At 39.4% G+C, this 12395-nt stretch overlaps 1 protein-coding gene across 2 annotated transcripts in view; it reads right to left on the reverse strand.

Annotated features, from left to right (window-relative positions):
• Positions 1-2236: 2236 nt before the first annotated feature.
• Positions 2237-12395, reverse strand: part of LOC309889554 (mucosa-associated lymphoid tissue lymphoma translocation protein 1-like) — a 28462-nt gene continuing 18303 nt past the window's right edge. For both annotated transcript variants that reach the window (XM_082782407.1, XM_082782406.1), the window contains 6 exons: positions 11136-11210; positions 9937-10064; positions 8543-8692; positions 7710-7867; positions 6813-6938; positions 2237-5607 (listed from right to left, as the gene is read on the reverse strand). In XM_082782407.1, the coding sequence (XP_082638533.1) occupies positions 5146-5607; positions 6813-6938; positions 7710-7867; positions 8543-8692; positions 9937-10064; positions 11136-11210 (1099 nt within the window). In that variant the 3' untranslated portion in view covers positions 2237-5145. The remainder of the gene's footprint in view (positions 5608-6812; positions 6939-7709; positions 7868-8542; positions 8693-9936; positions 10065-11135; positions 11211-12395) is intronic.

Here is a 12395-nt window from a genome sequence, read left to right on the forward strand (position 1 = left end):
TTCAAAAGGTGGCCTTGTTCAAACACCTCCTGCCATTAAAGCAGTTGCCTTTTGAGAGGAATAACATGTGAGAAATAACTGGCAAAGAGAACATGAAAAATTTCATTAGGTCAACACTCTATGTGATGTAAACTGAGGATAACATTTTACCCACTGTATTCAGCTATTTTCTTCCCCCAGTCTCAACATCAGGTATGAAGTTAACTGGTTCCCCTGGGCTCTGGTGTCAAGTGGTGCAATCCAGGAACACCAGCTGACAACCTCTGCCACCAGAAGGCTTCAGATCTCAGCTGCGCCAAAATGAGATCCCAGCATTACTTCAGTCAGTACTTCTGACCAGGGGCAACCTGAGTTCCAAAGGGTATTCTGCTCATCTGGTGCCGTCACGGTGCAACCACTGCTCTGACAGTCTCACTGCGTGCGATAAATGGGTAAGAGTACCCTAGGAGAGGTTTATGCAGAAGCATAAAACCCTTCCTACTAAACCTATCAGCAGCATCACGATTTCAGAGTGCTATTCAGAAACACTTTAGAGGAGAAATCTTCCATCCTACAGACCTCATACAAAGTGGAGAAAACAGACTGACAGAGAAAGATGCTCGTACAGGTCGGTACAAAATCTCTTACTGCCTGTGCGGTACGGATCTCCTCTGGCAATTTGCCACCACACAGCAACACACGAGAGGCTGCTTAACCAAGGGCAGTGGCAGCTGGTGCAGCGTTACGTCCCAGCTCTGCCTTCTGGGCTCACAGAGGAGCACAGCCAGCATAGTAAGCAAAGGCCAAGGACGTGAAATTCAGAATGCCAAACCAAATGAATCCTAAGCCGTCACTGCTGGAGAGCTCTTTATAAGCCTCTCATGTTCCCCTACTTCCATCACTTGCTAAAAACAGGATCACTCTCTGAAGTTCAGTGGTGCATTAACAATAACTTCTTGCATTCATATTTGCCTCTCAGCGCAGAGTGGGGAGGGAACAGAAAAAGAGCATTGGCCTTTCTGATGAAGGTGTGAACTTCTCCTTTGCCAGACAAGCCTGAGCTTATTTAGACTACCTTCAAACCTGTCTTCCAAACCTATTCAACTCTGAAAAAGAGAAACCAACACCAGTAAGTCACGCAAAAATCCATAGATAAAGCAGCTGGCAAACTAACACAGCCTAGCAGATAATTCAAGATAAAAATAAGTACTATCCTCACAAAATCACCCTTCAGGAAAAAAAGCAAGGCAGTTAGCTCACACAGGGCATCACAACCAGAGACAGCTTTAACAAATGCCTAGGTAGGTTTAGTAATCTATTTTAATCCTACTGACTTCACTGAGATTTAAACGTTGGCTCATTTATGCATGCTTAACTTTTAAAGTGCTTTGCTGGATAGGGGCCAAAAGGAAACACATGCCTCTTACAGCTCATCCGTAAGCAGTGGAATGTTTCACCCTTAACACCAACGATCAGAACAGTTAAAGCAGGTCCAAAAGGCAGCAATACATCGAGAAAATGCATTTCCATCACCACCCCTTTTGAAGTAGGACTCAGACAATAAAGATCTTCCCCACAGACCCTACTTTCGCAGGTCCTTCGTCAGACGATGTGCAGAGGTCTCCTCCCAACCTCTACAGCCCCGTGACCTTTTCTTTACCACGTTCAAACACAGTTACATTTCAAGCATCTCAGGTATTGATCTCCAAAGGTTGGAGCTGCCCCACTGCCAGCTTTAAGCCGTGCCCCGAGACAGCTCCTCGTGCCCAGCACTGCCGCTCCTGGGAGCCTGTCCCATGTCACCAAGGTCAGAGCACACCTGCAAATGAGCACACAAATACAGCCAGCGAGTCCTTTGCCTTCTAGACAGCTTTTAAGGTTTCAAAACAACTTTATCTACATTTCTCATGAAAATGGACAAAATACTGCTGAAACTAGCTGGGATGTCTCTGTGAGGTGACGGAAAAACATCACCTTGGCTTAACCAGCAGGCAGGTTGAGATAGAAGAAGCTAGAAAGCATAGAAAAGTGCAAAAAAAAATAAAAAATAAAATCCTCTACTACTAAGCGCATAGTTTGAGAAACCTGTACAGGAACAGGGTGCAGGTGTGCTCAACCTGAATTGAAGCTCACAAATCAGATTTGCCCTTCTCGTTAAGAAACAGAAACTTTTTCTACAAAATGCATTTTTAATGGGGTTTTGTTGACTTATTTTTTTGTTGTTTTTAAATTGGAAGAAGTAGGACAATACAGCATCTACATATGCACAGATACATCTTGTGGACAACAGTTTATTTCAAGAATAAGAAATAAAATAAGTTCTCATAGTAATTAGAAAATTGTGACAACACATTGACTAAATATTACAGTACCAGAACATTTCTCAAGCTATACTTTCAATTTATAAGTCAATTACACAGGATAATTAACACACAGGTACATCTCAATCCTCAGTAAATAGGTCACTATTTAATACCCTCCAAAAGAGATATCAGAAACTCAAGCTCATTTGCAGATTACCTCAAGCATGGCTGTCATTTTGGAAATAACTACATTAATTTCCACATACATATATCCACTTTTCAGTGCAAATTAATTTGAAGATCAGCAGATCTAGTTAACAAGGCCGTTAATAGCCCAAGCAGAGCCCTCCCTGAGCATCCAGCCAACACGCCAGAGGATTGCAGCAGAAGGTGCTGTTCTCAACTGAGGATTTAAGCTGGTTTGTCCATCACATCAATAGAACAAAATTTTCAACTTTTTTTGCTACCTACTTAATTTTTCTAAAGTAAAGTATTACTTCATGATGAGGGTCCTAATTAAAGCAATGCTGCTTATCAGTGTTATCAAGGCAGGAGAGATTACTGCCTGTATCTGAAAACTCTCTTTAACAGAGGTTTTCTCTCTGTAACCTCACACCCTCATATTTTCATGATTTCAAAGTACCAAGTCTTTTAAAAACCTAAAAAAAAAAAAAACAAACACAAAAAACCATGTCAAAACCTTTTAAAAAACAACAACAAAAAACTTATAAAAACATCAATTTTCTCACAATCTTCCCCAAATACACATAGGCAGGTAACATATTTCTAGGTATTCTAAAACAAAACATTAGAAAAAGAGTGTCTTTTTGATCAAACTATTCAACCTGAACAAGCAAAACAGTTCAGTAAGCAAAACTGTCCTTTCCTGGACACAGACCAAAAGAATCTGTGTTATCTAAAAAGATAACAGCTAGTCCAGACGAGTTCCATCTGTTCCCTTTGGTCAACGAAGTAGTAAAGCACCATATGGAAGGAGCTCGTTTGCCTCTTAGTACAGGATCACCTGCCTTCTGAAGGTGCCTATACCTCTGCATTGCATAGGAAAATTACGGGTTTTAAAAGCTAAAGGCCCTGGAAGCCTAGCTTGCTTTTGGCATCTAGCCCACGGAGAGATTAACTCCACCTTTACGCTCCAAAGCAAATGCACACACATAGAGGCTGCAGGGAAACAGGCAAGATCTCGGGCCCTGACTTGAAGGCATTGGCTCTCACCTTCTGCAGGCTGCACTCGAAGTAGCTTTACACGTTTTATGTTTGTGTATGCTGGAGTTGTTATCTTGGGCTTTCACAGTTATTGGTTAGACTTTTCCTTTAACCTTTTTATTTGAAAGAACATGAATTCATTTGGCCCAGACAACATTTGAGTAGTTCTTTGGTTGTTTGTTCTTTTAAAATCACCACAAGAAAAACACTGGCTGATATCCAGAAACACCATCCCGCTACTTCAGCCTGAAGAACCTCAAAATTTTCACTCATCTTGCCCGTTCCCTTTCAGCCTTCAGTATATTTTATTGCAGGACTACCTATACAATCCTTTGTTTGCAACAAACAGGTACTTTTCTCCCTGACATTTCCATTTAGTGTTCCAGAACAGAAAAAGACCACCTTTCCAGCAACTAGCTCAGTATAAATCTTGTGTGTGATATGAGACAAACATTATCTTGAGAACAATCCACCACAGTAAGAATCTGATTTTGTTTCCTCTGATTATTTGTAAGCTAGTATTCTCTCTCTCAAAGCGATGTTAGTTTATTAGCTCAGTTCCTCTTCTCATCCTCACCTTTTGCTTTCCTTGCACAGTTCAGCATCTGTCAGTTTCTGCCAAACACTGGCAGAAGCGTACATGCAAAATGCAGTAAATGCTGATTATTAGCTAGATCCAAAGGACAGGAACGTCAATGATTGATCTTAATATATACATGAGGAAGAAAAGAAACTGGAGTCTTCAAGGAGACATTCTTAACACTGCATATTAAAACACCACATCTTCACTTCTGTAAAAGCTCCCCCTTCGTTCAGTTCATTTACTTCATGTGTCACCTTATATACTCAACAGCAGGTTGTTACAACATACTAACACATAAAACTTCACTCTAATGCAGTATATAAAAAGAAATCCCTGGATCCTAGACAACTGAAAGGTGGAAGAGAGAAAAATATTATTTATCATTTGGGGGGGGGGGCTAATGGATTTTAAAAAATCACATTAAATGATAGAGAACATGGAAATTCATTTTCCTACTTAAGTCTGTCAACATTTTTCCCACTAACAGCTAGGCATGGGTTGTTGTTTTTTTTTTTTGTATAGGATGAGCAGCTCCTCTCTAAAAAACAGAGTATTTATGAAGCATATGTTTACAGTAAATCTTGTAACTCCAGAAGGTACTGGAGGAGAAGCAGCTGGGAAGTTCCAAGGCTCTACTATCAAGAGAAACTCTGACATGATAACCAGGATTATACATATTCTGCATCTGAAACAGTAAGTTTCCTGCCAGAGATGTATGGTTGCCTGTGTTCATTAGTTGCCTGACAGCCATATCATGGAATATGAAACTTGAGTTTGTGTTTTTGCATGTATCAAGCTTCTAATGGTAGGACAAAAAAAAAAAAAAATCATGCCTTTTCATTCCTAAATCTATCAGTCCAGTTTTGTCTCCTTAGATCTGAGAAGTTTTCCCTGAGAGCAGTATGAACCAACACACATCATATCCTCATTCCCAATACCACCTCTAGACTCTCCGGTCCCTTTGACTCAAAGTCCCCAAAATCCAGAAGATGGATAGGCACTGTGGAAAGTCTCCTATCCGAAGATGATATCTGGTCTGTTCTGAAGACATCACAGCTACTGCTGCTTAGAGAACCTAAGGCTGTCAGAAAGGAGGAATTCCAGTTCAACGGTATCATCTGTAGTCTCTACTGGCACATTACTTTTTTGTGCAGGGGATTGGTAATTCTGTACTTCATGTCTTGAAGCTAATATTCTTGAAGTCCCATTGCAAGAACATGCCTCTGGTTGTCTAACGCTGTCTGAGCAAGTACGGTTTCCATGGTAAACGCCTGGGCAGGAATTTGGTTGGCAGTGACCAGGGAAGTAGTAGTTAGTTGCCACTGGACTTGATTCTACTTGATTGTGAAAAGGATTATTAGTCACACAACAGGTCTGGAGGCAGTTATTTTTGAATCCATGATGGAGGCCTAATTTAGCAATAAGGGGCTTCCCAACATTAACTTCCTTTCTTTCATCCATTGTATCTTCTATTCCTGGATATTCATAGTGCAAACAAACCGTGAAGATCAAGTGTTCCTACAAAACAGAATGGGGGGGGGGGAAGGTTATACTTCTCTAAATAAGCCAAATAGGAAAAATTTCAAGAAGCACAATCTACTAATGGAGGAGACCACCGATCTATTTTAGGAGCTAAAACCGCATATTAGTCAAGTCTTAACCACATTAGTTACATGCATGCTGCTTGAAAGGTGGAGGTTCTCGACTGATGTGTTAATATTCTTAAGAACTCTGTGGGATTGCAAAAAGCAATCTACTCATCATAAAGCTTTTTCTGCAAACTCATATTTCATGCTAATTCAAGGTTCAGTTTCCCTCTACTGCTTAAAATGTAGGTAAACCAGATCAGATGTCCCTGTACATGACAGGCAGACAGGATTTCTCAATTATGTTGCAGTCTGGATGCCCAAGATATGCTGCAGGCCAGAAAGTTTTATTTTCTGTTGCTGCAGGGCAACACGACAACAAAAAACCTCCCCTGTTGCCCACTCCTCCGAACATTTTAGAGAACAGAGTAAAATTAAACTTTGTCCCCTTTACTGGCGAAGGACACCTCAGAACTTTACTGAAGACCTCCTGATCTGCTTAATACTTGCCCACCTGACAGTCTTTATTTCTAGAAGCATTTTTATCACAACACCTGCCAGAAGCATTTAAGAAAAGATACCTAGCCATGTCCAGATAAGATGTTCATAACAAAAAGATACAAAAGATAAACTTAACAGCGCCACAGTATGCTGAAGTGGGAACCTTTCAAAAGCCTCATCCAAGTACACAACTTGGAATAGAAATATGTAACATTTTTATCTCCTTCTAATAACTGTAAGATGCAGCTATGTTTCAGGTCACACTCTTACTGTACTACAAGGTACAGGAAGATTTCCACAATGTGCACAAGATGATGATCATAAAAATAATCATCCTGTCAAAGTTCAGTACAATCCTAGAAAATACAAAGTGCCTTGCACAATGGCATTGGGATTGCACATGCATTGATTCTCTGGCTTTTATTTTACAGCGGAGGAACTAGTTATAGTCACTAAGTGTTGCTATTAGTCATTCTCCCTTCTAAGTAGCTAGGATTTAAATCTGGTATGTTGCGTATGTCTCCAGAACCTGTTACCTACCATGCAAACAATACACAGCCAACTCAACAGAACTGCAAAGCGACATGATTAATCTATGCTATCTGAACAAACTTGCGAGGAACAATTTATATTAACCCTTAGTTTTTGGAGTGAACTTAGCCTGGTGTAGAGGCAGTGTTTGGGAAGGTCCTTTGATACTAAATAGCTTCCAGTTTCCTCAGGAGTTCCTTTATTGGCCTCTTTAGGATCCACATCCAGGTCCTATTGCAAGAAAGAAATGATAACTCATCTGAAGGTACAGAACTTGTAGATCATAAAACAGTTAGGAACATTTATTTTTTTTATGAAGTCAACATTTGCTTCTTCTTAAAAGGAAAGAACACCCATCTTGGATTACTTGCAGAAGCTGCTGAAACCACTATTAGTCACAGGCAGAAGAGGTTATTTATTTAGGTTACCCTCTTCTGCTGACTATTCCTTTGAAATCAGCTGAAGTACAGTACCATAACAGCAATTCTGTGGGCTACAGAGACACATCTTTATTATGCACATTAACTGAAATGCTTTCTTCACCAAGCATCAAAAGTGTCCTGTTTATTAAACACCAGAAAAGGTTTCCTGCACCTAAGGAACTTCCAGTTTTACTCTTACCCTTCACCTTACTGCACTGAGCTGAGTAACATCAATGGAACCAGAAAGATCACCCAGCTGTAAAGAAAACACTAAATTCTAAGAAACCTTGTACTGCAAGGTAGACGTGCCGTAGGCCCAAAAAGAAGCTATTGACATTTAACTCACTCAATTAAATGTAACTACCTAATGTTATAATGACAATAAAAAGGTGACTTTGAAAAAGATGACCACATATAAAAATATGTTGCTGTATATGTACAGAGACAGTCATGTAAGCACCTGGTTTCAGTATTTTAGATTCACTTTATTACAAAAGGTGCAGTTTGACATGGACAGACCTGACAGTTTTCAACTTCAGTGGAGGGAGATCACACCAAGACACCTACAGAAAGCACTTACAAGTGCGAAGTCTGTAACGTAGGCTCTGCAAACTACTATTTCAGGTGGCTTCTTTACTATTCGCGTGTAGATTATCATGACATTGGAAAACTCGGCTGCAAACCCCAACTGAATCTGAACACCACATTTGAATTCGAGATACATACTTTCTGGAAGCTCTGCAAGTAAATAACACATCATTACATTCTAAATAGAAGTATGTATTTTCTATTATTACTCTTTGGGAATATTAAAAAACTTTAGAAGATACAGACCTTTCCTTGTGTACTCCCTCTACCTATTGCTTACATAGTCACGCAGAAGCAACTCTTAGAAGCTAACCTGGCAGCAATATTGTTTGCTAGATGCAGTATCAGAAGGTAACTGACTAACATTGCCATAGAGCTGACTTTTCAACTTCTTTCCAATCTTTCAATTCCAAGGTTTCTTTCCAATCACCATGCAACTAGCAAGGCAACATCTAATGCTACATACATAGAATACTGACCCAAGAATATGTTTATGTATCCGTAATCAAATCAGTAAGGTTAATACAGTACTGTATATTCAGGAGACACAGAGATAGCTTTATAATAAACTTTGAATGTGACAGCACGAAAAACTTCAGGTTCACAACACAAAAAATTCTAACATCTGAACACACTAATGAAAATCAAGATATGAACTTGAATTTCTTCAATTTCTATTCAGAATTATGGCTTATGGACTAGAGATTATAAAGAATGTACATCCTCTTATTTTCGAGGGAACTAGTTTAGTTCTAGTGATGTAACATCCTAATATGACATTCCCACCATTCAAGTAGTATCACCTAAAGGTAGATCATACCATACCATGAGCTTTAGCCCACTGTAGGTTCCGTGCCATACACTCTGCAGAAGATATGGTTTGTTGAATGGGATCAGTTAATGCCCTTTTCTCAGACAAACTGCTGCGGATCTCCAAAGCTTGTTTGCCTTTGGTAAGGTGACACTTGCCCATATCTAAAAACAAGATGCATAGTTTCTCTCAAGATCATTGCTGCTGAAATTCTAAATAAATTGACTATACAATGTAGCAGTGGCATAGCTGCTATGGTTATGACAGTATGAACACTTTGATACCAACTTGTAGTTTCAGAAGTATTCCTTTCAGTTATTTATTCATAAGATGTTGTGGATTAACCCTGGTAGATGGCCAAGCACCACACAACTGCTTGCTTACTCCCTCCCTCACCCACTTCCAGTGGGACAAGGGAGAAGGAAAAGAAGCATAAAAGCAAGAAAGCTTGAGATAAAAAATAAAACATGTTTGATAATGGAAGGAGAAGTGGAAAGACGAAAAAAAAAAAGAAGCGATACAAAGGCACTCACCACCACCCCTGTGTAGACCAACGCCCAGCCAGTTGCCAAGCAAAAGATAGCTAACTTTCCTAAACCTCTTCCTCTCTCTTATTGCTAAGTGTTACTGCATATGGTATGGAATATCTCTTTGGTTAGCTCAGGTCATCTGCCCAGTTGTGTCCCCTCCCCACCTCTTGCGCACCCCTGAACCTATTCACTGCAGAGCAGAGTCAGGAATAGAGAAGGCCTTGATGCTGTGCAAACACTGTTCATCATTTACATACAGCACTTTTAATGTGAGTATCACCAGTGTACCACTGTACTCACTAATACCCAGCATCTGGTAATACTCACAGCAGTTGTCTCACTGCCTGATGCGATTTTTCCTCACGCTACCAAATGCGCACACACTAGCTGACTGAAACAACCAGTGCAGACACACTTCTTTTGAGCAGCTGGAACTCTCAAGCAGTGGGAACACTATGTACTGCGTTTGTATTTTGTTTAGTGCAGTCCTCAGATCTTTTAGAGGTTGCCAGTTCTATTTCTTAACACAGGACTTATCTGCCTTCTATATTACCTCCCTCCTCACCCTCCTGTTTACTTGTTGGGAGAAGACTTCCACTGCAAATCCCAACAGAAGCTGCCATCATGCTCTCCTCTGTGAAATCAGTCTTTGCACTCTGAGCTCAAGCATGAGATAATGTCACACATCAGGATATCTACAGCATGGGACATTAACCTGAAAGCACAGACTAAGCAGTAAGAGACACAACATCTGGGGAAGCACAGGGAAAACGGATGCAGGCAGAGCTAAAGTAGTGTAACATTTGCCATGAGAAGAATGACAGTTAAGCAAATAAGTTTTTAGTAAGAATTGACTAGTGTAGTAAGCTGCAATTCACCTTCTGCAACCTCATCAAGCAGTACAGTAATCTTTTTGTCTTCTAACAGACGCTCCTTCAAGAACTTCATGAAAATTCCATTGGCCAGCCCTGACTGCTGAATCTCAAAAGCTTCTGCTCCTTGGCACCTACAAGACAACCAGTGACAAGGGGAAAACAAAACAAAACAAAAAACAACGCACTGCAACAGCTGCATGACTAAGATCAACATGAAGACAAAAGGAATAACATTTGGAAGTGGGAGAAAGAAGCCCTTATACAGCAGGTTTATGGTCAACCTGCTCTTCATTTGCAAGCAACTCATCCTGGGAAGATTTCACTTACAACCAAGCCATAGACCAGAGGCAATATTAGCTGTTTATGTGAGAGGCTTGAAATGCTCATGGAAGATTTCACTAAAGCTCTTGACTATTTCTGTTCAATAGGTATTTCACATCATTTGAAAACTAATAGCAAGAGGTTATACAGATATCTGCAAAGTAACCTCTTCAAGTAGTTTCATTTGCAGGTGTAACTATGTATTACACCTACATGAAGCAAAAAAAGCAGGGACAGTCTATATGCCACTCTTCTAAAAAATGATTAATTTGTCTTATATATACGTATACATTTTTTAATATAAATTTAATTTGCATTTGCAGAGGAGACATAACTGCAGAGGGTACAGTAGGTAGGTTAAAATTAATCAGTCCCTCAACAGTACGTGACTTCCTATACAAGTGGACAGACTGGTAAGCACCATTAGGAACACACAAGACAAAACTCCCACTTCCCCATCAGCACAAACATTATAGGTTTGAGGGTAAAATTTGCTTTTTCATTCTGTGTGCTTTTAAAATCTCTAATAAATAGTATTCAGATAATTAGAGAATTCCTACAAGTAGCCATTAAAAATAATCAGAAATATTGTCTAGCAGTTTCTGATTTGCTGCTGAATGCAGTTCTCTCACTGGCATTCCCTTACACCTGAATAGGAACATTAAATACCAGGAATATATATGGATATCCATGATCAGTAGACCATGGAATCATTCAAAGAATGAAGTCCAAAAGGTAGTCTGAGGATACAGATACCAATACAAGTTATCAGTCCCTTAACACAACAGTTGGTATTTTCTGTAAAAGATTAGCTACACAATCTCAGTGATATCTTCTGGCTTCAAAATATCTGCAGCACAGCAGGAGAAAAGTTTCCTTACGTGGCGTATCCAAAAACAATGTTGGCTGTAACCTTCAGAGCATCTAAGATAAGTATAGTATCATCATATTCATTTCTGCAATAAGAGGAAACAAAAGAATATTTTGAGAACTAATAATAGTAACCAACTCCATAGTTGTTCAAAATATCAAACCAGCATAGTTTAGAAACATTATTTTTCTCCCACAGTTCTAGTCACTCCTTCTAGACAAAAGCAGCACCATCAACACTCTCCATGGAGAGAATTCAAAGAGTCAGTCAAACATCACGTTAACTATATGAGGGAATGATATATTAAGCAATACAGTGCTAATTTGGCTAAAATCTCTGCAAAAATGTCTTATAACTAGCCACTTTAGGTTATAACATAAACTATATTAATTCTGTCTTTCAAAAGATGGTGGTGTCTGCACAGTTAACATGAGGCTTATGTAGCTAATCGCACAGCAGATTGTGAAGCTGAATTGGGTCACTGGCATTTCATTAGCAGTGAGGTTTAAAAGCTCCACAAACATTAAAGCACTAGCAATTTTCCGTTATGAAACATTCCATAGAGACCAAATTCAGAGGTGCTGGCTGAAGAGCTAATTTCAAGTGCAAGTTTAATAGGACATAGTATTCTCTGAACATGTAAAGAAAACAGTATTTTGTTTAGAAAAAAATGATGAGCCAGTTGATTTTTAATTTCTAAATAAAGATACAACATCCCCAGCATAAAAGCAGTCCACCAAATTCATGCCTCTTAAGAGTTCTAAAATAAGTACTTCACTTGAGCCCTTCTGTCAAATTAACATGCTTTTGATCATATGGATTCTCCTTCCTTCCTGTAATGATAAAGATGGTTAACGATGCAAGGGGAGAAGGGTCATTCTTCTTCTTCAAGATGCCTAATTTCACTTTTATCTAGTCACACTGATGCTTTATAATTTGTAAACCACCACCAAAAAAAAGGGAAGAAAAAGATGTAATTCAAATCAAGAGGCAAGCATCTGCACATGGAAATGGAAAGTCTAGTCCCCAGCTTCATATATCCATCCAAGGCCAAAGACAAAATAAGCCTATGAATAAATTCTATTGACTTTAAAAAAGCTCAGGTGCAGGCCATAGATTTTCAGAACCAGGAATGTTTGAGAACAGTGTATACTCAGCCCAGGTTAAAGATTTCTCTTAAGCTTGAAGTCCAGCTTTCCCTCAAGATCCTTTGCTATTTTCCCAAAGCAAATGTTCAATTTCATTCATTCATTTTAAAAGTAAGCTGCAT

This window comes from Aythya marila, assembly GCF_965140915.1.
Source record: "Aythya marila genome assembly, chromosome: W".
NCBI classification, from domain to species: domain Eukaryota; kingdom Metazoa; phylum Chordata; class Aves; order Anseriformes; family Anatidae; genus Aythya; species Aythya marila.